The 24626-nt window shown below is 40.4% G+C and overlaps 1 protein-coding gene across 5 annotated transcripts in view; it reads left to right on the top strand.

Moving 5' to 3' along the window:
- ankrd27 (ankyrin repeat domain 27 (VPS9 domain)) overlaps window positions 1–24626 on the top strand; it is a 76170-nt gene that overhangs the window by 2700 nt on the left and 48844 nt on the right. For 3 of the 5 annotated variants that reach the window (XM_048547118.2, XM_048547119.2, XM_048547117.2), the window contains 9 exons: window positions 3619–3766; window positions 8637–8756; window positions 9525–9681; window positions 14194–14348; window positions 18256–18315; window positions 18441–18494; window positions 18599–18664; window positions 18920–18996; window positions 21756–21877. In XM_048547118.2, the coding sequence (XP_048403075.1) occupies window positions 3659–3766; window positions 8637–8756; window positions 9525–9681; window positions 14194–14348; window positions 18256–18315; window positions 18441–18494; window positions 18599–18664; window positions 18920–18996; window positions 21756–21877 (919 nt within the window). In that variant the 5' untranslated portion in view covers window positions 3619–3658. The remainder of the gene's footprint in view (window positions 1–3618; window positions 3767–8636; window positions 8757–9524; window positions 9682–14193; window positions 14349–18255; window positions 18316–18440; window positions 18495–18598; window positions 18665–18919; window positions 18997–21755; window positions 21878–24626) is intronic. The other 2 variants (XM_059651703.1, XM_048547123.2) reach the window with 2 other exon arrangements.

Genomic DNA, 24626 nt, shown 5'->3' with positions numbered 1-24626 from the left:
AGTTGACGTTTCGGGCCTAGACCCTTCATCAGAGAGGGGGATGGGGAGAGGGAACTGGAATAGAGAGGGGGAGGCGGACCGAAGATGGAGAGAAAAGAAGATAGGTAGAGAGGAGAGTATAGGTGAGGAGGTAAGGAGGGGATAGGTCAATCCAGGGAAGAAGGACAGGTCAAGGAGGTGGGATGAGGTTAGTAGGTAGGAAATGGAGGTGCGGCTTGAGGTGGGAGGAAGGGATGGGTGAGAAGAAGAACAGGTTAGGGAAGCGGAGACAGGTTGGACTGGTTTTGGGATGCAGTGGGGGAGGGGGAGATTTTGAAGCTTGTGAAGTCCACATTGATACCATTGGGCTGCAGAGTTCCCAAGTGGAATATGAGTTGCTGTTCAGAAAAGATGTTTTCCTCCAAACCAAGACTGGAGTGTATAGGTTAGTTGGAACATTCTAGTTCGCTTGGTTATTTGTATTACAGTTGATATTTGTTTCCCGCAGAGATTCCAAAGCCAGCTTTTGTGTTGGCTGTCACTGCTGTCATGTAGCTGTATAAATAGGCTTAACTCAGGGAGATTGTTGAAGGCAGTTTTGTAGTGCAGAAAAGGATTTTGAGATTTCATATGCCTTTTTTTAACAACATTCCAGTGTAATTGTAAGTGATTGTCAAATTTGACAATCAGAATAGTTGCATTTCTGAGACATTTGACTTATTGATGTGTAGGACTCCGATTTGAAGACTTTAAAGGCAAATGTGGACAGCAGTAAGGAGGGTGAGGTTTGGAGATCAGTACTTCTAACATTGAAGAGAGTGAGAGTAGAGTCGGAAAGTGACAGGGTCTCCAGATACTCTTCGCCTTAACTTTTTGTTACTTTGTATTTTCAGTTCAGTTTTCACTGAACTCTTGCCAGGTTATTTTTTCCCTTTGAAACACACCTACTCCCCCAATCCTCCTCCTGAATCCTACCTCGAACCTCAACTACCCCTCCTCAACCAATGCTTAGCAGTATTGAATGTCCCCTCCATTCAGTTGTTGTTTTCACATAAACCCCTCCACCCTTGCCATTGAAACTGTAGTAGTTACATTTTAAAAAGAGAACTTCTGCCCTGGCATTCATTCTGACTGCAAAACTATTAACATCTTTGAATTTAACTCCATATAATGTTATACAGTCCACTGTCATAGCTGAGCACATAAATGTATTATTGTAGGCTAAATCAGAAAACATACATTTGAAACTTTTTAATCCCTTTGAGGTTATGGTGTATGATGCATAGAATGCATTAAAAATACTTCCCATTACTATTTTTAAATGTAATCTAGAAACTATGGGCAGGAATAAGCCATTCAGCCCTACGAGTCTGCTTTGCCACTCTTGACTGATCCTCTGTCTCAACTTCACTTTGGCTCCATATCTCTGAGTTCTTTTCAGAATTAAAGGAATCAAATCACTTTCTTGAATTTACTTAGTGACCCAGTCTTTACAGACTTCTGATATAGTGAATTCCACAGTTTGATCACCCTGAGTGAAAAAATATTACCTCATCTCAGTCCGTAATGGTCCACATTGTATCCTGAGACTGTGACCCATAGTTCTAGACTCTTCGAGCAGGGGAAACATAATCCCCATATTTGTTTTCTCTAGCCCTGTTGAAATGCTATATGTTTCAATCAGATTCCTTTGTATCCTTTGAAACTCCAGTGACGACAGGCCCAGCCAAACCAATCTCTTCTCGCAGGACAATCCTGCCATCCCTGCTATCAGCCTAATGAACCTCCACTGCACTCCCTCTGCAGCAAGTATATCCATTCTTGGATAGGGAGACCAAAACTTCACTTAATATTCCAAGATATGGGCTCATCAAAGTCCTGTATAACAGCAGTAAGATATCTCATCTACTGAACTCTTCCTCTTGTGATGAAGGTCAATATACCATTTGCCCTCCTAATTGCTTGCTACACCTGCCTGTTTATTTTCATTTGACTGGTGTACAAAAACACCCAGATCCCTTTGTACATCCACTGGTCCCAATATCACCATTTGACTACCACACCAAGCTGTGTAACTCTATATTTATCCATATTATACTGTATCTGCTGTATGTTTGCCCAAACACTCAACTTGCCTACATCACCCTAAAACCTTTTTGCATCCTCCTAACAACCACAAACGCAGCTAGTTTTGTCAACAAACTATGAGAGAACCGAATGCAAGATTTCAACCAACTCATTTTTTATACATCATGTAGTTTTTGTCCAATCAGTGATCCCTACAGAATACTATTAATCACCACTTGCTACCTGGAAAAGGTATTCCCGTTTTCTGTTTCTAGCCTGTCAACCAATTCTTAATTCATGGCAGTATATTACTGCCAAACCCTGTAATCTTACTCACTAGCCTCTCATATCTTGAAACCATACTTGAAACCCAAATACAAATACAGCACAATACGTTGTTTCTGCCTTTATCTATTGTACTAGTTACCAATTAAAAAAGAACTCCTGTGGATTAACTAAGCATAATTTCCCTTTCAAAAAACCATGCTGACTTTGCGTTGAGAGTTCTTTTGTTGCATCTTTCATAATAAACTCGTAACATCTTCCCCACTATTGATGTTAGGCCAATGGGCCTGTAATGCAAGATAATAAAATGTGAGGCTGGATGAACACAGCAGGCCAAGCAGCATCTCAGGAGCACAAAAGCTGACGTTTCGGGCCTAGACCCTTCATCAGAGAGGGGCTGACGTTTCGGGCCTAGACCCTTCATCAGAGAGGACATTTCACATTTTATTATCTTGGAATCTCCAGCATCTGCAGTTCCCATTATCTCTGGGCCTGTAATGCACTTTTTTTTGCTTCTCTCATTTAAATAGCGGGGTCATTTTTGCAGCCCTTGAATTTCTGAGCTGCTCCAGAGTCTATGCAAGTTTGGAAGATGACGATCGATGCATCCGCTATTTCCAGGGTCATTTCCTTTTAGTTCTCTGGGATGCAAATTATTAGGTCCTGGGGATTTGTCAATCACTAACCCCATTAATTTCTCTAGTGTCTCTTTAAAATTTTAACTGATTTACTTCAAATCCTCCTTCTCACTAGACCTTCGGTTCCCTAACATTTCTAGGAAATTATTTGTGACTTTTTTTTTGAGAAGGCAGAACCAACATACATGAAGTCTTCTGTCAATTATTTATTCCTCATTATAATTTCCTGGGTGCACTAACTATATATTCAACTATTCAATTCAATTCTTTTGAAGGGCTTTGAATTTTTTTTAAGCCAGCAGACAATTCCATGTGTTTCTTTCCCCCCCCCGCCCCCCCCCCATTCTCCTACCCTGAATTACTGATATAAATCAGTGGCAATAACACTTTCTGTTCGCTAATTGAAAAGTCATTCCCTGTTTGACTTAAAATTCTTTTTGGAAAATCGCAGCAAAATTGCAAATCAGTACATTTTCAGAGCAGATAGTTTGGGCAACTTTGGTTTTGTTGATCTCTATTCAAATGTATTCCTGTGTACTGACTGCCGCAAGTTTGTAGGAAAGTGAAAAGCCAGCAGTTTCAAACTTTTTTTTTAAGATCTTTTGCAATTAATTCTGAAACAACTTTATTGTTTTGCTACCTTTTTCAGTGTTTCTTCCCCAGTTGAAATTTAGAGCAGGAAGTGTTTGATGTCCATGGCTGTGTATGATGAAGATATTTCAAGAAACCCCTTCTATTTAGCACTTCAGAAGCAGAAACCTAATGTATTCAACCATGTAGCAGAATTGCATGGGATTGTGAGTATCACATCAACATTTTTGTCAATAAACTTGAAGTGATTTACTTTGTTTGTTTAATTCTACTGCAGTTCAAACTGGGATACATTGCATATTGTGTATTTTGTCACCTAGTGCTGTCATCTTATGTTGTCTGAGTGTAGCATGGATGGAGATTAAAGACCTGCTGGTCTGTGTTTCAACCTGCCCTCCTACCCCAATCTGAATTTCAAACTTTCCACATGTGTTTTGGCTTCTTTGCTCAAAACTATTGATTTGATAGTATTTGATTGATCAGTTAGTATGAATTGGTTATCAGATTAGTTCGTTTCTTTCCCATAATGAACTACTCAAACGTTTTTATTTTTCTGCAGCTACTGGAGTTTTTAGCTCATTATTAATCTACCCAACAATGAGTTGGGGTAGGGAGTCAGAAATTAAAACATGATGAATGTGTCCCTAAACTGCTGCATGTGCACTCGGTGAGTTTTGAGTTGTGCAAGTACACTTTAGTGAGGGTGATGCACTACGTTAAAATATTTAAATCAGCCTTCCAAAGTACAGTTATGACTTGGATTCTAAATTTAGCAATTGCCTTGCAGTTTTCCCATGGTTTGCAAATCCTGGTAGAGAGAGACAAGTGTGAGCTGTTTGTTAGTGAAGGTAAATTTTGTTTTACAGCATCCCTTGAGTGCAGGGAAGGGGAGGATTACTGCTCCATTCATGAAAAATGTTTGCCCAAACCCTGATATCGCACATTCTCATCTTTTCCTAATTCCTGGGATTCTTCCTCAGAAGTTGTTTTTTATTATTGCGCCCAATGGATAAGGAAGTATTGTGATCCTCTGTAGCCAGCTTTGAGGAAATGTTGGACAGGCTAGACTTCTAACTGCCAGAGTTTCAAAGGGTAAGAGATGGGAGGGATGGGGCAGTTCACTGAATTGGCTGGATAGCTTGCATATGGATCAGATTAACGCCAAATTAATCGTGGGGTTTGATCCCTGGTCCAGCTGAGGTAGACTCAGCTTGCCTCTTCACCCTACCCACAGAAACTATCACAGCAATTTTGGCTGTGGTTTAGTGAATAATTGTGAAGGATCTGGCTTTGAGCATAGAGCTTGAAGAAGAGGATTTTCTAAGGGCTTGCTGTTGATGTTCAAACTGTGCCTTTGTGTTGAAGTGCCAAATTTTAATTGACCAGTGTAGCAGAAAAAACAAAATTGGTGTTAAGATTGGCTTAGCTAAGTACATGGGTCAGACTGTTACTGAAATAAAGATTCTGCAAGAATCTCACTGAGGAAGAGGCAGTTCAAATGTTGCAATTTGAAATAATCTTGTAATTCCATGTAATTTTTCAAAGTTGTTTTAGCTAGCATCTTGAATTTCTGACTTGGCTGAATTCCTAACAGTGCAATTAAGTAACTTTTCAAAACACAACTTTAAAAAAAAACCCTAACTTTTCCCATTTTAAGGAACAAAATGTAATATTGGAAGTTCCTTCCAATAGTTTTCTTCCTTGAGCTGTACCATCATTTTGGCCTTGATATTGAATTCTGCATCATTTCGCATTGGAAGTTTCAGCAAGGCTTTCAGTTCCAGCCGAATATGTGACTAAACTCTGTGCGTTAAATTTAATAGAAATGGCAGTGGCTCTGTCCATCAGCCAGAATGCCTGGAGAAATCCTGCCATGGCTTCATTTGAAGGAACAGGACTTGATGTGTCCTGTGGGGTGCTCGAATTACCTGATACTGGGCAGGTTTGTCACACCTAAGCATGGATTCTCTCTTTTTACCCCACCCTCCCATTCCACCCTACCTGCTGCTGGTAAAATACCAGCAACTCTGGTACATTGCCCTGAAGTAGTTATTAATTGTTCACTAGGGCCAGAGTTGGCGTATGCGTGGGAAAGCTGACTTTGACCTTCCCATCCCTGACTGAATCTAAAGGAACTGAGACCGAATCACCTGTTACATCCAGGATAGCAGTATTTACAAGCAGTCCTGGCTGTTCACTTCTCAAATGCATTCATCTTGTATCAGTAATGATTTTTGTTCTCCTCGCTGCCACACAGTATTTCTTTTGTAGCCCCCGCCCCCACCATATAAACTTTTATATTTAATGCCCTGGCTGATGAAGGCAAGCGTTCTGTGTGCCTTCTTGACTGCCAAGTCTAACTGTGTTGCCATTTTCACGGATCTGTATTTCAGTGTGCCTAAGGGTTCTCCTGTTATTGTATAGTTGGCACCTGAATTTGATCTTCCAAAATGCATCATCTAACATTTGTCTGGATTAAACTCAATTTGCCATTTCTCTGCTAAATCTGCAAGTTATCTATATCCTGCTGTATTCTTTGTCAATCCTCTTCCCTGTCCACAACTCTGCCAATTTTGGTGTCATCTGCAAAACTACAAATCAGACAATCTGAAATTTCCTCCAGATCATGTGTGTGCATATATATTACAAACAACAAATGTCCCAGCACTGATCTCTGTGGAAGTTACTGATCTCCATTTCAAAAAAAACACCCTTCCACCACTACTGTCTTCTGTGACTAAGCCAGTTCTGTATCCATCAAGCCAGCACATTCTGGATCCCATTAAAATCTACCTTTTGTATCAGACTGCCATTAGGTACCTTATCAAATAACTTAAAGTCCATGTGGACAACATTCATTACCCTTCCTTCATCAATCATTCTTGTCACCACCTCAAAAAAAAACTCAATCAGGTTGGTGAGACATGACATTTCTTGCACAAACCCATGCTGCCCACCACTAACATGTCCAATTCACTTCCTGAAGTGAATAAATTCTCTCTCTCAGTATCATCTCCAACAGCTTTCTCGTCACTGATGTACGGCTCACCAGCCTGCAATAACTTGGATTGTTTCTACTTTCCTCCTTAATGGAATAACTTAGGCCATTCTCCAGTCTTTTGGAGGTCAAAGAGAGTGTCCCAGCTATTTCCTTCCTTGATTCCACAGAATCCTGTGATAGATCCCATCTGGCCCTGGGGACCTGTCAACTTTAATGCATTTTAAGATACCCAACAGTTCTTCCATCATTATGTTGACACTGCTGGCCAAGCTTATTTCATGGCCCCTTTTAGCTACGTGCAAATTACAGTTACTACTTTCTAACAAATAGTATACCCCCTGCCGCAACTAACTTACTATCTGAACTCCCTATACCAACCAGAAGATGAACGAGCTGTTCAAGCTGTTGTGAAAGGCTGAGGCACATTTACTCTATACTGCAGTGAGAATCCTTCACCTTCTAATATCATCTCTTTTAGAAAAACTACCGCAATTTAGACTAAAACTTTAACCTCTTGTTTTAGATTGCTCTGCAAAAAGAAACATCTCTCTACATCAATCCCCTTTAGCACTATATAACTCAATTAGACATTCTTTATCCTTCTAAATTCTAGCAAGTATTGGCTTAAACTGCTCAATCTCTCCTTCTAAGATAAGCCTTTCATTTCTGGAATGCATTCAATGCCATTACATCTACTTGCAAGTTAGACCGAAACTATATGCAATACTTCAGATGCCAGTGCCCTGTGCAATTGCGACAACACACCCCTGCTTCTATATTCCAAGTAGGATATGAAATGTATGATCAGTGCATGTGCCTGTGTAAATGTTAGTGTCTCTGTTTTAAAAAGTTCTTGAAGTGCTTTTACTTTATTGGGAGATAAATAATCAAAGCACCAAGATATTTTAGTATCTGTAGCACGTTTGCCAAATCATGAAAACATTGATTTAAAATTCACGTCTGGTCTCTGAGGATCCATGATATGTACAGTTGCCTACTAAGACATGACACTACTCCTCTAAAACATCAACAAATAAATATTTGTAATTTTTTTGCCTAAAGATTAAGTATGCCATTTTAGTATAGCGATGTACTACTTCATGATACATGTCTGGGAAGTATGTATAGATGGGTATAATATGGAAAATGTAGCACTAATTGTAAATTGTGACTATAGGTCTGGATCCATATCATGAAGTCTGCTATTATGTTCAGACTTATCAACACAGGTTTGTTCAGGTTTGCATTGGCTTTATTATGTCTTTCAAGAAAACAAAATATAGGGTGAAACCAAAACCAGCTGAGGCATTGGTGAGAAGCATAAATCCTTTTCCCTTTTCCCTGTTCCCTGTTAAATCAAAGTTGTGGAGACGAATACTAGACCTGCCTGGAAGGTGGTAGCTGGTGAATTCTTGGCATGCACCTGAAATAGGAACACTTTTTTTTTCCAGTTATAACGTTCCAAACAACTATTTAACAAATAGATGGGGAGAGCCTGTATCGCTCATGCTTCTGGAGTTTAGCAGTCTGACCAGCAATCTGCAGGTCTTCTTTCTCAACCTGTTAATTGAGCTGGGTTGGGAGTATGAGCAAAGGTTGTCTTGAGCATATTGGTCTGTGGACCAGGCTGAATTAAGTCGATGGCAAACAAAACTGGCAGCAAAAGTTTAAATATGTGGAGATAAACACAATGAGAAGTTGAAAATACAGCAATAATGGAGGTCTGTTTGAGGGCTGAAGAGATGTTCAAAATTCAAGCATTTTCTCCAGCTTCAGCTTCATGGAACGTTGAAAACACAATTTAGAATTTGGAAGAAGTTAATAAAAAAAATTTTTATTTGTCAGTTACATATAGTCTTATTTCTGTGTAATGGGAACAGCATGATACATTAGAAAAGAATTTAATTCCAAGACTACGAGATATTGAATATAGAGTGAATTGTCTGTATTTTGAAGAAAAGTAAACGGATTATTTTCAATGCTTCAAAGCCTACTTTCCTTATATATTTGTTCTATACATGATCTGTTATTGAGGCTTCCTTCACTGGTAAAACATAAATTTCGAATTGATCCAGGTATTGGTGCCATGCAGGGGCACTTTATCGCAAGGCAGCCTTGCTGCTGCCCACTTCGAGTCTTACATCTTACAGCCAGTGGATGACACCGGTCTTAGTTATCGAACATTAAGTGGAAAGGTAAGTGGTTCTTTTAATGCACTGTACTCATTTTCCTTTTCTATTATCACTTACTTTAACTATCTTCATCCAGCGTACAACAAAATTTTTGTTTTGCATTGACTTTATTTCTCTTGAATGCAATAAGTAACAGAAAACACGTACATGAAATTTACTGAGTAATAATGGAAAAAAAGTATTTCCCATGATCTGCAGTCTAAGTGAAAGCATGATAGACAACAACTGCATTTTTTTTCTTTATTTTAAGTTTCTCTCAACCTTGTTTTCAAATCTGTCCACGGTTTATTCCACCCTTTCTTTGCCCTCTGCAGCCATACCACCCTCTATTTGTGCTTCACTAGTATCCAAAACATCTTTTAATTTTAATTGCTTTACGTTAGGTGGTTGTGTCTTCAGTCATCTGCAATCAGGCTCTAGAACACTCTGATTACGTGTCTCCAGCAGTTTTTTTATATCTTACACTTCTCCTTTAAAATATTCTCACCAAAACTTACCTCTTTGATCAGGCTTCTTGTTGCCTGACTGAATATCCGCTAAAGGGGCTCAGTGTTAACTTTGTACAGTTAAGTGAAAAGTGCTATGCGATGTTGCTTTATGTTAGAGGTTTTATTTAAATCTATGTTGTTGTTGAAATGGTAATTGTGTTCTGATTGTGTATGCGAATATTGTTGGTAACTTTGACGTTTCCTATTTTTCACTGTTCAAGCATCATTTTTGCACCCCCCTCCTCCCAATGACCTGACCACTGTAAACAATTTGCATTACCAGGAAGTAACCATCAGAGGAAACCTAGTTAGTCTGGGTGTTGGATTTAGCTCACCATGTGCAATAAGAATCCTTTTTGAAGAAACTTTTTACACTGAGAAAGAACAAAGTTTCAGTATCTTATGTATTGCTCGACCCTTGGAAAAGGGGTCCAGTGCGGGTAAGTCAATGAGGATCTTATACTTTGTTTATTTTAAGTTCATAAATGATGCTCATATTAGAGTCATACAGTCATACAGCATGAAACAGACCCTTCGGTCTAGCTCATCCACACTGATCAGACATCCCAATTTAATCTAGTGCCATTTGCAAGCATTTGGCCCATCTCCGTCTTAAAGTCTCCCTCTTAAACCTTGTTAAACCCTTGTTAATCCTCTTAAACCCGACCATTCCCATGCAGAAAGGCATCCAAGTAATTTGAGATAATGGGAACTGCAGATGCTGGAGATTCCAAGATAATAAAATGTGAGGCTGGATGAACACAGCAGGCCAAGCAGCATCTCAGGAGCACAAAAGCTGACGTTTCGGGCCTAGACCCTTCATCAGAGAGGGGGATGGGGGGAGGGAACTGGAATAAATAGGGAGAGAGGGGGAGGCGGACCGAAGATGGAGAGTAAAGAAGATAGGTGGAGAGGGTGTAGGTGGGGAGGTAGGGAGGGGATAGGTCAGTCCAGGGAAGACGGACAGGTCAAGGAGGTGGGATGAGGTTAGTAGGTAGCGGGGGGTGCGGCTTGGGGTGGGAGGAAGGGATGGGTGAGAGGAAGAACAGGTTAGGGAGGCAGAGACAGGTTGGACTGGTTTTGGGATGCAGTGGGTGGGGGGGAAGAGCTGGGCTGGTTGTGTGGTGCAGTGGGGGGAGGGGATGAATTGGGCTGGTTGAGGGATGCAGTAGGGGAAGGGGAGATTTTGAAACTGGTGAAGTCCACATTGATACCATATGGCTGCAGGGTTCCCAGGCGGAATATGAGTTGCTGTTCCTGCAACCTTCGGGTGGCATCATTGTGGCAGTGCAGGAGGCCCATGATGGACATGTCATCAAGAGAATGGGAGGGGGAGTGGAAATGGTTTGCGACTGGGAGGTGCAGTTGTTTTTGGCGATCATCCTCCGACACTTCCGCCATTTACAATCCGACCCCACCACCCAAGACATTTTTCCATCCCCTCCCCTGTCTGCTTTCCGGAGAGACCACTCTCTCCGTGACTCCCTTGTTCGCTCCACACTGCCCTCCAACCCCACCACACCCAGCATCTTCCCCCGCAACCGCAGGAAATGCTACACTTGTCCCCACACCACCTCCCTCACCCCCATCCCAGGCCCCAAGATGACATTCCACATCAAGCAGAGGCTCACCTGCACATCTGCCATTGTGGTATACTGCATCCACTGTACCCGGTGCGGCTTCCTCTACATTGGGGAAACCAAGCGGAGGCTTGGGGACCGCTTTGCAGAACACCTCCGCTCAGTTCGCAAAAAACAACTGCACCTCCCAGTCGCAAACCATTTCCACTCCCCCTCCCATTCTCTTGATGACATGTCCATCATGGGCCTCCTGCACTGCCACAATGATGCCACCCGAAGGTTGCAGGAACAGCAACTCATATTCCGCCTGGGAACCCTGCAGCCATATGGTATCAATGTGGACTTCACCAGTTTCAAAATCTCCCCTTCCCCTACTGCATCCCTCAACCAGCCCAGTTCGTCCCCTCCCCCCACTGCACCACACAACCAGCCCAGCTCTTCCCCCCCCACCCACTGCATCCCAAAACCAGTCCAACCTGTCTCTGCCTCCCTAACCGGTTCTTCCTCTCACCCATCCCTTCCTCCCACCCCAAGCCGCACCCCCCGCTACCTACTAACCTCATCCCACCTCCTTGACCTGTCCGTCTTCCCTGGACTGACCTATCCCCTCCCTACCTCCCCACCTACACTCTCTCCACCTATCTTCTTTACTCTCCATCTTCGGTCCGCCTCCCCCTCTCTCCCTATTTATTCCAGTTCCCTCCCCCCATCCCCCTCTCTGATGAAGGGTCTAGGCCCGAAACGTCAGCTTTTGTGCTCCTGAGATGCTGCTTGGCCTGCTGTGTTCATCCAGCCTCACATTTTATTATCCAAGTAATTTACTTGCTTATCTGAAATATTGCTTACCTCTTCTTCTGTTTTTGTTTTACAGCATAAACTTATTGCTATGTTCATTAAAAAAATTGATTTTGCAAATTAATATGATGACAAATTAGTTTCAGCCGTGTTGATTTGACTGAGCCAATGTACTCTCCTGATTAATAACAGCCCTGAACATTTAAAGTTTTTATTCTTTACATTTGATTTTGTGGTATGTTAGTTGCAAGATGATAAGCAGCATAATGGGCAACAGCTTGGGTTCTGAGGCAATTCTGACCGCTGTATAATGCCACACAGACTGAACGGATTCTGAAGTAACTTCTATAATTTGCAGTTTGGAGACAGTAACATGTTTACCTCTGTGTTGTAGCCCAAACTTGTTCTCTAGAACAGTGTTGCTTACCTCAAGCAATAGTTCTTCCTCATTTTTGGGGATGAGTTAGTTGTAAGCTCTGAGGAGAACTTGATTGACAGAATTTGCTTGATCTCAGTGCTTCAAGTAACTGAGACTGTGTGGATAACCTAGATGGGGAGGGAAGAAGATTGTCACTTTGGACAAGCCAGTCCAAGTCAGTTGTCAGCTAGGGAACACATTAGCTTTATCACAGAAATGGATATGCCAGACTAGTGGTTTTAGTTTCAAAGAGACTATCGCAGATCTAGATCTTAGAAAGGATTCCGTGAATGCAAAAAAAATGTTCCAAGCCAGTCAGTATGACAAAATCCAAGACCCCTTTCTTTGTGGACAGAGTCTGTTAACTGCTCTGTCATACAGATTGTTTCATGAGCCGGTCCTACCTGTTTTCCCCATTTTTAAATAGATATTTTTATCAACATGTTCAGACCATTTATGGCATACCTTTGGAATGGGTGGCACTTGAACCTAGGCTTTCAGGCTCAGCAGTAGAGGCACTACCACTGCACCACAAGAGTGCTCAGTGTAGTCGTAGTCTCCCTCACTCTCAACCAAGCAGCCTGGGTTCAAGGTCCACCTGCGCCAAACGTGTATAATTACGTCACTGAACAGATTTTTTTGGAAAGTATGTGAAATATTTGAACAAATAATCCTTGAATGGAATCTTTTAAAATACATAATTTCATCATCTATTCTTTTTAACCGATCAGTAAGTTATTTTTCACTTTCCATATATTATAGTCAATCTTCCATTTTCCTTCTTTTTCGTAGAGAGAATGTTTTTAATCTCAAGAAGATCCAAACAAGATATGTGTCTTTTCACATTCTTATGACGCTTCATTCCAGGACCTCCAATAACTTTAGCATCACTTGCTTCCTTAGGTGGTTTCAAATGTGTTTCCCTTTGAAACATTTCACCATGCAAAAATGCATCTCTTTATATCAATTGACTTATTTTCCCAAGCATGTAGCTAAAACAGCTAAAATCTTCAAATTCACATTTTTTTTGCATTCACGGAATCCTTTCTAAGATCTAGATCTGCGATAGTCTCTTTGAAACTAAAACCACTAGTCTGGCATATCCATTTCTGTGATAAGGCTAATGTGTTCCCTAGCTGACAACTAAATATATATAACAAATTATTTCCAGCTCTTCAACTATTTTAGTTTGGCATTCTTTATCAACTTATCTAATTTTCTGTAACCACTGAAATCTCGATCATAAGTCTACACATACTGCACAGTATTCCCAGTTTGATCCATAGCCCCATTTGCTTTTTCCAAGGGGTTTGAAGGGTCGTGACAGGAGGGCATAGATTAGTGATGGCTTTAGCAGATAGGTTGGCATGGAGGAAGAGCAGCCATTGGGTTAGGTACGAAAGTTTGTTTGGTATATAGGATGTGAGGGACCATTAGGATGGGGACAGTACATTGGTGGCCTTTGGCATGAAGATTATGAAGAGTGATAGAATTAGCTCGGGGGGATATTTGATGCTTTATTTTTAGACTTTGAACATAGTGCCAGAGTTTACTTGTAAGGCCTCCATCCAGCCTGTCTGGACAAGCAGCAACTTTCTCTGCAGTCACCAGTGCTACCTGGCTTGTCTCCCAAACCAGTTGAATGGTACAGAAGGAGATGTGCACAGGGAGAAAGCAAAAACAATAGTGATAACTTGGCTTAGAAATGGGGAATGCCAGGCTAAATCATGGTGGAGAAGGTGAACAAGTTGAATTAAGTGAGAAAATAAAAATGCCAAGATCAACCAGAAGCTTTGAATGAAGAATGACTTACTATAAGAGGCTGTGAATTGGATGTGGTACAGTTGTTGGCTTTTCTTTCCTAGATCCTGGTCATTTGTAGCCAAATTACTTCGATGGTATCACTGAGCAGGCTAAATATTCTAGTCTTAACAGTTGGAGGTATTTGTGATTCTGCAGACAGATTTGTGGTGAATATGTCTACAACATACATGTTCTATCAATGTGCCCCCACGCTCTGCAGTGGAAAGTCTGTTATAAGGTTGTTGTAACTATAACACTCAAGCTACGTTCACGTAATGCATGCTGCTATTTACGTTTACATTTGCTGTATGTAAAATTTGCTAAAGTGTCTGCGCTAAAACTATTTTTATTTTCAGATGAAAATCCATCTCCTGTAGATACCTACTGTCTGAAAAATTTTGAGGATGCTAAAGAGTTTTTGGGTCGACAGTTATCCAAAGTTGATAAGTACATTGAGTCTTTCCGAATGTCTTTCAAGGAGCTGGAAATGAAAAGTCTGCGGCATCATATAGTTAGTAACTGTTACTTTGTGTTGCATTTCCTTTCATGATATATGGTCTGGCTTATTTTTCAGTTAAAGTTTTTAAAAAAAATGTTAATTTGAGAGGTGAAGGATATGTTTGTGTTTTTCTTTCTTGCATTGGAGTGGAGAGTGTCCTCGTCGTAAGAATGCCCTATCTGAAAGCATCCTATTTTTTTTTGTTAAATCCATTTTCAGTGCAGGCATATTTGTGTTTTTTTGATAGCAGTTTGTCGCACTGATATCTTTCTGTACTTGGCTTTCTTTTATATTTTGTTTACTGCTATGTTCTCTGCCTCTCATTGGCACCTGTGCCCCCTCTGACTCTTTGAGAATGTTAGCCTCCTCTCTGCAAACATCAGCTGGCTAAATATTTTTGAAATACAAAGAATTTGTGGTTGTATGTGGATATGGGATGCGGGTGAGAAGGGTAGAATCAAGTGTGCAGAAATGGCTTGAAGCCCAAGAAAAATTGTCCTTTCGTTTAGATGACTGAGATAATGTACAGTGGGGAAATTAGGCATATTTACAGCCTGCATTAAAGTAAACAAATATCTAGTTTTTACCAACTACATTCAGAACAGGCTGTTCCCTTCAAATAAAAAGAACTTTAACAAAATAATGAAGAGGGAAATGAAAAATCACAACTGCTTTAATTTTATTCTTCGACTGTTTTGAATGTTATCGTATTTAGGTGGTGAAAAGAATGGGACATGATATTGTGTAATAGCATCCAAAATAACCATTGCCTTGGTTGAAAATGGAACAATTTATGATACACCATTTGACTGAGAGTCATGCCAACTGACATTAGTTAATATTCAAATATCAAAACAAAATTAAAACAAATAAATTTGAAATTAATGTAGAAATGCTGGAAAATATTCAGCAGGCCAGATAAAATGTTTAGAGAGATAAACAGAGCTAATAGTTCACTAATAATGTTTGAACTAGAAAGCTTTAAGAGTAAATAGATTTAAATATCGTTGATCTTGACCTCCTCCTGAGGCCCTCAGCACCACAGATACAAATCTTCAGCTGCTTCAGTTAATTCCCCATGATATCAAAAAATGGCTGAGGGCACTAGATGCTGCAAAGAGCCATAGAGATATACAGCATAGATACAGACCCTTCAGTCCAACTTGTCCATATCGACCAGATACTCTAAATAAATTTAGTCCCATCTGCCAGCATTTGGTCCACATTCTTCTAAACCATTCCTATCCATATATCCGTCTAGATACCTTTTTTAAACATGGTAACTCAGTTCTCAAACTCGTTACTCTTTGCAAATGCTGCTAGACCTGCTGAGCCTGTCCAGCCACTTCTTTTGTTCTTGTTACTAACCATACCTCCTTTGTTCACATCCAAATCATTTGTGTAAATGATGAAAAACAGTGGACCCAGCACTGGTCGTTGTGGCACACCACTAGTCACAGGCCTCCAATCTGAAAAGCAACCCTCCACCACCACCCTCTCTACCTTCAAGCCACTTCTGTATCCAAAGATAGCCCTCCCTCTTTTCCACATGACCTAACCTTGCTAACTAGTCCATGTTGGAACCAAAGCTGTAGTGAGATGAGGAGCTGAAAGGTGCTGGTGGAACTTGAGTGTCAGTGCGTAAGTTATTGTTCACGTATTTGGGAGCTGGTTGGCTCGATGTCTGGTTTACAATGCAGAATGATGCCAATAGCATGAGTTCAATTTCCTGCACCGGCTGAGGATACCATGAAGGACTGCTCTCCTCAACGACCTCCCCATGCCTGAGATGTGATGACCTTTGGTTTAAACCACCTCAATCTGTGCCTTTCTCTAATAAGACAGGACCCCTATGGTCCTCTGGGACCTTTTTTATTGCTAATATAGTAATGTTTAAGACTTAATCAATCATTTCAATATTTGCACCTACATCTTGGAAACTTTCTAAACTTATGCTATCAAATCGATGGTGTGCCTTCCTCTCTTAGCACGCTGCCAATGTAATTGGTTCAGTGGAGTGGGAATTGTCTGTGTTCTTAACACGACAAAACCACAACTTTGCTATTCTAATTTTCTTTTTCTTGCACCCTGCTCTCCATGATCCTCTCTGGAAAATGAATCCATTCAAAATTGCTTTGAAAATTCAGGAAAAAATATATTGGATATCTACTCATTTTTAAAACTGATGTAATTAAGGAATTTAGATGACTCTGAAGTTGAAACAGAGCTGAAGTAATTGAAGTATTGCATCCAAGTCTTGCCTGCTTCTTCAGTTACTCAATTAGATTACATTATTTATGATAATTATGTAATCTTGTTTACCTTAATTTGCATCCTTCAGCTTGAAGTATTCACATTTTTCAAACTATTTACTTTGTTGAAAGAAATATCTCTGTATTGAATGGCCATGGCGACAGAAGGATAGCTTTTAAATTTGCTGTACATATGATCTTGTTTATTTTTTAACTGGTATTTTGATGTAATTTGCTAGCAATATATATGAAAGTAGCTAAACTGTTCAGGTTGACGGTATTAGAACATAGAACATAGAACAGTACAGCACAGAACAGGCCCTTCAGCCCACGATGTTGTGCCGACCATTGATCCTCATGTGTGCGCCCTCAAATTTCTGTGACCATATGCATGTCCAGCAGTCTCTTAAATGTCCCCAATGACCTTGCTTCCACAACTGCTGCTGGCAACGCATTCCATGCTCTCGCAACTCTCTGTGTAAAGAAGCCACCTCTGACATCCCCTCTATACTTTCCTCCAACCAGCTTAAAACTTTGACCCCTCGTGTTAGCCTTTTCTGCCCTGGGAAGTAGTCTCTGGCTATCAACTGTATCTATGCCTGTCATTATCTTGTATACCTCAATTAGGTCCCCTCCTCTTCCTCTTCTCCAATGAAAAGAGTCCGAGCTCAGTCAACCTCTCTTCATAAGATAAGCCCTCCAGTCCAGGCAGCATCCTGGTAAACCTCCTCTGAACCCTCTCCAAAGCATCCACATCTTTCCTATAATAGGGCGACCAGAACTGGACGCAGTATTCCAAGTGCGGTCTAACCAAAGTTTTATAGAGCTGCAACAAGATCTCACGACTCTTAAACTCAATCCCCCTGCTAATGAAAGTCAAAACACCATATGCTTTCTTAACAACCCTGTCCACTTGGGTGGCCATTTTAAGGGATCTATGTATCTGCACACCAAGATCCCTCTGTTCCTCCACACTGCCAAGAATCCTATCCTTAATCCTGTACTCAGCTTACAAATTCGACCTTCCAAAATGCATCACCTCGCATTTATCCAGGTTGAACTCCATCTGCCACCTCTCAGCCCATCTCTGCATCCTGTCAATGTCCCGCTGCAGCCTACAACAGCCCTCTATACTGTCAACAGCACCTCCAACCTTCGTGTCGTCTGCACACTTGCTGACCCATCCTTCAATCCCCTCATCCAAGTTGTTAATAAAAATTACAAACAGTAGAGGCCCAAGGACAGAGTATTACTGCAGAATTTATAGTAAATAACTATAGTAGAACATTACAAGGAAACTGAATACAAAGCAATAATTTGACCAGAGTTTGAAGACACAACATTCTTATTTTCCTGAATGCTGTGAAAAACAATGGGAATAATCTCCGAGATGTTAAAATATGTAAATTAACTGGGCTACAAGTCAGTCTTTCGTCTTTGACTATTGTGATTGCAGTGGAGAATTTCCTACCATTCTTTGAGCCACATGTTGAAAAGTGTATTGAATGAATAGTATGTGCAAATATTAAGATTACACTCTCATTTAGTATTAGTTTAATTTGATGAATTGGATTATGTCCTAGTGTACTGTTACTTAAAAATGACAGCAACAAATAGCTGTAATAGACTGTAAACTTAACACTTTGGAGTTTTCTTTTTCCAAACAGGATGAAGTTAATGCACTCTATACGAAATGTCTTCAGTACCTTCTGAGAGATTCACGCTTAGTAAGTTGTTCTTCTGTCTCCTCGCTCTATTGAGAATGTTTTGTTTTTAAAAGAACTGTATCTGTGTTGAACTGCTCATTGGCAACTGACAAGTGTATCCTTTTCTGGCTGGTTGTCCTGTACAGAAAATACTGATCAAGCAGGAGGTGCAAATGGCATTGCTGAAGCAAGCTGTTGAAGTATGTAAACGGGTTCTTCGTTAATCTTTACCAAATTATGAAAATTGATTTCTAATGTTGAATAAAATGCTGAGTCTGTTATGTGTTTAAAATTAACCCTGCAGATGTATGTACTTCATGGTATCCATGATCAAATATTCAAAAGTGTGGGGACTATAGAGGCCAGTCAGGTATGACCGACTCCATTGTCTGTCTTTCTTCAGTTATTGCTGCTAACTTGATAAAGATGAAACATTGTTGTTTCAATGCACTTTTTAAAAGCTGCTTATGTTGTTAAAATGTCTTTTAATAAACATTTTAAGGTAGAAGTGCACTGATATTTTTAAACTGAACAATATTTTTAAGTAAATGTTAGCATTCTTAACACCTGAAGTGCAGTTAATGCTACCATTCCTTACTAATTTGTGCTGCCTGATTATTTGAAGGATGCTGCCTTTAATAAAACAACCCGAGGTTTGCAAGACCTTCAGCTAAAAGATTTGGGAATCCAGTCACAATTCAGGTTAGTTTATTGCTGCTCTAAGTGCGTAGTAAAAGACTGCAAAATGCCAGTCTCTGAACATTTTTGTGAATATTATTAAGGGTGATATTGGTAACTTGTGTTACATTTCGGTTAGCTTTATTTTTGGCTATACTTGAATGCTAATACAGTACAACTGATTTCTGCCTGGAAACAAAGTTCCAATTAATAGTTGTAAATTTTGTCAACCGTTGAAATATCTAGGCTGCTTTGGGCCTTGAGACCTCCGACTGAATATAGCGCAAAGCTGTGAGCATCTCTTCTTTGTACCAGTTGAATAGATGTTTAGTTTTATTTCGACAGCTGTGTTTCTGAAACTAAATTATCACCTTGAAATGTCAACTGTTTGCTGATGCTGCTAGACCTGCTGACTGTTTCCAGCACTTTCTATTATAGGAACTTTGTTTTTGTTCATTAGTAGTCTTAGGAGTCTTGTCAGTTCCGATAGGAGACTTGTTTACATCAAGAACATAAGACCACTAGGAATCGTGGTGGCCCACAGACACTCTACGACAAGCACTCAAAGAGATTTAAAGACCCCATTCCCACAACAAGTGGAACCAACATGGTTCATAAAATACCATGCAACGACTCCCACAGACATTACGTTGGACAGACAGGAAGGAAACTAGCTATCAAATACGTGAACATCAACCAGCAGCAAAACGGCACGATGAACTCCCCTTGATATTGGTACACTCAGACAGTGAAGGCCATCAGCTTAGCAGGGACAAGGTCACCACAGTCGCCCAAGCCAAACAGAGACATGCACAGGAATGTCTAGAGGCATGGTTCTCCACCTGTAATGCAATCGACAGAAACACAGAATTGGGCCCCATATACAAACCCATATAGCCCACAAAGTTGGAACCTTGTATTTGTCAGTCAAATTATATAATTCGCTGAGAATGGTTTGGTCAGGCTGTTGTTTGTTTGAATTGAATTTAGGACAACCTTCCCAGAGCCCCCAGAAGTTGATGAAGGCCTGGATGTTTCACTCTTATATTTTATAGGTCACCTGGTTCAATACCAGGTGATCCTCCTTGTTTTGTTCTAGATTTTGCTTCTAACCAGCTTGATCAGAGATTTTATAACTTGGGAACAGGTGCGTCTTGAACACAAGCCATTGGGCTCAAAAATAGGGACTCTCTGACTACTGACTTTTTTTTGCCATATTTTGATATGTTGGTTCTTTCTCGGCCATTTCAGAAAATAATTTAAAGTCATTGCTGAAGTTCTCAAACCAGATGTAGGCCCAGGTAACAACAGACTTCTCTTTGCGAGACACTAGTGGACCAGATGGATTTTTACAAGCCCAGTAATTTCATGATGATCCATGCAGATACCTTTTTTTAATATAATTCCAAATTTATTTTGTCAAGCAAACTTAAATTCCCCACCTGCCAAAAGTTGGACTTACGAACTCATCTCTGGGTTATTAATTTCTTATTCCATACGGTTGTCTCACTGTAATCCTGTGTGTAACTTCACCAAGTTGTCCCCTGATTTGTAGTTGTGCAAAATGCTTTGCTTGGCATCTTTTCTTACATTACTCGGTGAACCATGGGTCTCTTATGTTCTGTATTGCTATTCTAAGTTAAGTTGTGTAAATGTATCTTTGTTGGATTTACCCAACTCTTTCCAAAACCCTCAGTTTGTTCCATTTTTGATTCTGAAAAGCAATTTAAAAGGTATTCATGAGAGACATTTTAAAGATGAAGACAGTTTCAGAGAAGACGTAAAATGTGTTACAGTTGTTAAATATAACCAAATGTTAATGGTGAAACAATTGGCAAGTCGTACAGCCGAAAAACAAGTTGCGACTTTTGGAGTCGAATGGAAATGCACTGTCTGTGATTTCTATTTGTCAAGGAGTAATATTTTGCAGGTTAATTCAATTGCTTGAACTGGTGTTAGAAAATATTAATTTTTTTAATGTAAAATTCCACTGTCCCAAGATTTTAGCAATATGTGAAAATAAGGCATTAGTTTTCAGTAACAATGTAATTTCATTTTGAGAAGGTAACATCACCTGCAGGAAAATTGTACGTCCTTCAACTATAGTATAAGATGCCAAACGGCTTTTCAGTGTAATTGACTTCACATAAAAATGCTGGTAGTTTTTAATCGCTTGAAGTAACAAAACAGTCTTTGCTTAGTTTTTAATTTCATAGAATCATAACTTCTCTACAGTGAAAGCAGGCCAATTGGCCCATCAAGTACACACCAACCCACCCCCCTCCCTGAGCAGCATCCCAACCAGACCTACGCTCTACCCTATTCTGAAAACCCTACATTTCCCTTTCCACCTAACCTACCCGAATCTGGACACGATGGGCAACTTCCCGTAACCACTCCACCTAACCTACCCATCTTTGGACTGTGGGAGGAAACCAGAGCACCTGGAGGAAACCTGTGCAGCCGTGGGGATAGTGTGCAAACTCCACACATTCAGTTGCCTGAGGCTGGAATCAAATGCTGGTACCTGGCACTGAGGGAAATGTGCTAACCATTGAGCCACTGCACTGCCCAAAGATTTGCAAGAGCCTGTTATGTAATGTTGTTTCACCTGTTAAGTGAATATAGTGAGGCGATTAGTGTGAACCAAAACTCAAATCTAATATTTTAAGCATACTGTTATGTTGTTGGTAATATTATTCTATGTTTTGACACAATTATTACAATAATATAGTTGCAATTTTGTTAAGAAACATTTTAAGCTGATGACTTTCATATTTCAGTATTAATATACCTCGTGCCAAAAGGGAGTTGAGTCAGCTGAACCAGTGTACTAGCCCACAGCTTAAGTTGATCTGCTTACGAAATGTGATCCATGCGATCATGCAATCACCAAGCCACCGAGGTCAGTACTTGGAGGTGGGGGGGTGGGGAAGTGATGTTAAAGCTTTGCTTTATATATCTTTCTGTGCACATTTGGATAATCTATTATGACATTGCAATCTGTGTAACAGTACTTAATAATGTATGAGGCACAATTAGATGTTGTTTCTCTGGCCCTATGAGGGACAATAAACAGCGTGACTGCTCCATCAGCCCTGGTCAATTACAGTCTCTCACCTCAGCCAGGTGCTGTCATAGAATCCCGAGAGTGTGGTAACGGGCCACTTGGCCCTTCAAGTCCATTCTGACCCTCAAGACCATCCCATCCAGGTGCAGCCCCACCACCCCCACCACCCCCACCCACCACCAGTCACACTATCCATAAACCTGCATTTTTCATGGCCAATCCACCTACCCTGCATTCCTTTTGGACTGGGAGGAAACCCATGCAGACACTGGGAGAATGTGCAAACTCCACACACAGTTGCCCGAGGAGGGAATAGAACCCGGATCCCTGGTGCTGTAAGGCAGCAGTGCTAACCACTGAGCCACTGTTGCCCATTCTCCTGGACATCCACCTTTTAAACTTGCTTAGTAACATCATTTTTGGCTGGTTCAGTTCCCTTCTGCTTAGTGGTATCCACTGTATTCCCCTCTGGAAGGATGTACGCCTGGGTGATGAAGGAGATTAGCCATTTCTCCATCATAATGTGCTGCAGGTGCTGCTGATCAGTTCACTGCAGCCCTCCTCATCGGTGATGCTGTCTTTCCATGCAGTACCAGAACGATTGGCCAGTTTGTAAGAATAGTTCAGGGCAGGGGCAGCATCTCAGTCTGTACACCTGAGAACAATCTAAGTCACAGGGAAACAAGCCAGTGATTCTTAATTTGGTGAATGTTTTACTTGTTTATCTTTCATAACTCACTTTATTGCTGAATATAATGTTTACTTGCAGGAATAAAGCATATTGTTGTTTATTTACTATAAGTTAAGGAGTAATTAATGAATTAGCACAGTAAATACAGCAGGGTGTGTTGTGACTGCAGAATAAGGGAGCTGCTGGATACCAGTGTGATCCATTATTTAATACACATGCAGCTCACAGAACTTTGATCTGATTAATTGAGCTGGAGACTGAACCACAGGCACTAATGTATCAGTAAGGGGATAGAATTACCTGGACATTTGTTCTAGGACGCTGTCCTGTAGTTGGCTAATTTGGTCAAAAGTTGGAATGTGTGACTGCAAGTGAAGCAGTTAAGGAGATCTAGAAGATTGAAGTGAGAAACCTGGCCCTTGGCATTATCCAGCAAGTTTGAGATTCTTCGACGCTATATGAACAAAAGTGGGGGTGTAGGATAGATGAGCAAACTGACTGGACCACTGATACAGAAAACCATTTCACTGTGGAGAATAAATAAGAGTAGAACAGAATAGCCTTTAATGCCACATATACTCATCGAGTATAGTGAAAAGTTAATACATCACCAGTTACAGTCCTGACTGAGATACAAAAGAACCTAGGCACAGCTGCTTTGTCACAAGATTTTAGACAATACAGAAATGAAATATCCAGCATTACAGGATAGAGTTCTGGCATTTAGCTTCCAGTCCACATCGGGCCCTGGCTCTACACTGCGCCGGTGACATGACCTAGCAATGAAGCACTGATCATAACATAATCTTTATTTTTGGTTTGAGGGAGAGAAGAAAGTCTAAGAGTGGTGTTTTAAACATGTATAAGGGTAATTGAGTATGAAATGAATTGGAAAATTAGGTTATGGTGCAGTGGCATACATTTTATTTTGCTTCATAACACTCAGCAAAGATGCATTCCAGTGGGAAGCAAGCATCCTCTGAGGGCAACTAAAGAATTTAAAGCTGTGATCAAATTGAAAGAAAGTGTGTACAATTCCGCAACAAAGGTAGTGGCAGATCAAAAGTTTAGACACAAGATAAGTATGGCTAAGAGAATAATAAAGAAGCAGAAATGACAGTATGACAGAAAGCTCTTTAGAACTTCAACAGAAGATAGTGAGAATTTTTGACAGGTATCTAGAAGGGGAAAGAGGAAGCAAAGTGAGTGTTGGTCTTTTGAGTGAGTGTCTGGGGTTTAACAATGGATCTTCAAGAAGTGTCAAATGAATTTTGCAGATATCTTACATCTCTTCACTGACGATATAGCAACCTTGTAGAAATGACTGCATATTGGAGGTAAATGGAAAAGAGGAAAGAGGAAATTATAATCACCTGAAAAAGGGTACTGAGAAAGCTATTAAAATAAAAGCTGACAACTCTCTTGGCTCTAATGGACTTCATCCGAAACTGTTCAAAGAAATGGATGTGAAAGAGTAGATGCATTCGTTGTAATTTTCCAAAATTCCCATATTCTGAAAATAGCCCATCTGATTGGAAAATAGCAAATGTAACTTGTGTTCAAGATGGGAGCAAGACAGAAAGATGCGTTAGTTTAACATGTGCCATAGCCAAAATTGCTGTAATCTGATATTAAGGATATTACAACAGGGAACTTAGAAAATCTCCATGAGATTAGGCAAATCAACATGGCTTTGTGAAAAGAAACTTGTGACTGACTAACTTATTAGTTCTTTTCATTTTGAGGATGTAACAAGCACTGTGGATAAAAGGGAGCCTGTATCTGAGGTGTACTCATTTCCAAAAGATAATCTATAAAGTGCCATGTTAAAGTTTACTTTACAAAATAGCGCTCATTGGTGCAGTGATACATATTAGCATAATAAGTGATTCC

The sequence above is a fragment of the Stegostoma tigrinum genome, chromosome 16 (genome assembly GCF_030684315.1).
Source record: "Stegostoma tigrinum isolate sSteTig4 chromosome 16, sSteTig4.hap1, whole genome shotgun sequence".
NCBI lineage: Eukaryota > Metazoa > Chordata > Chondrichthyes > Orectolobiformes > Stegostomatidae > Stegostoma > Stegostoma tigrinum.
Note: the sequence above shows the minus strand (reverse complement) of the source record. Positions and strands in the feature narration are given on the sequence as shown.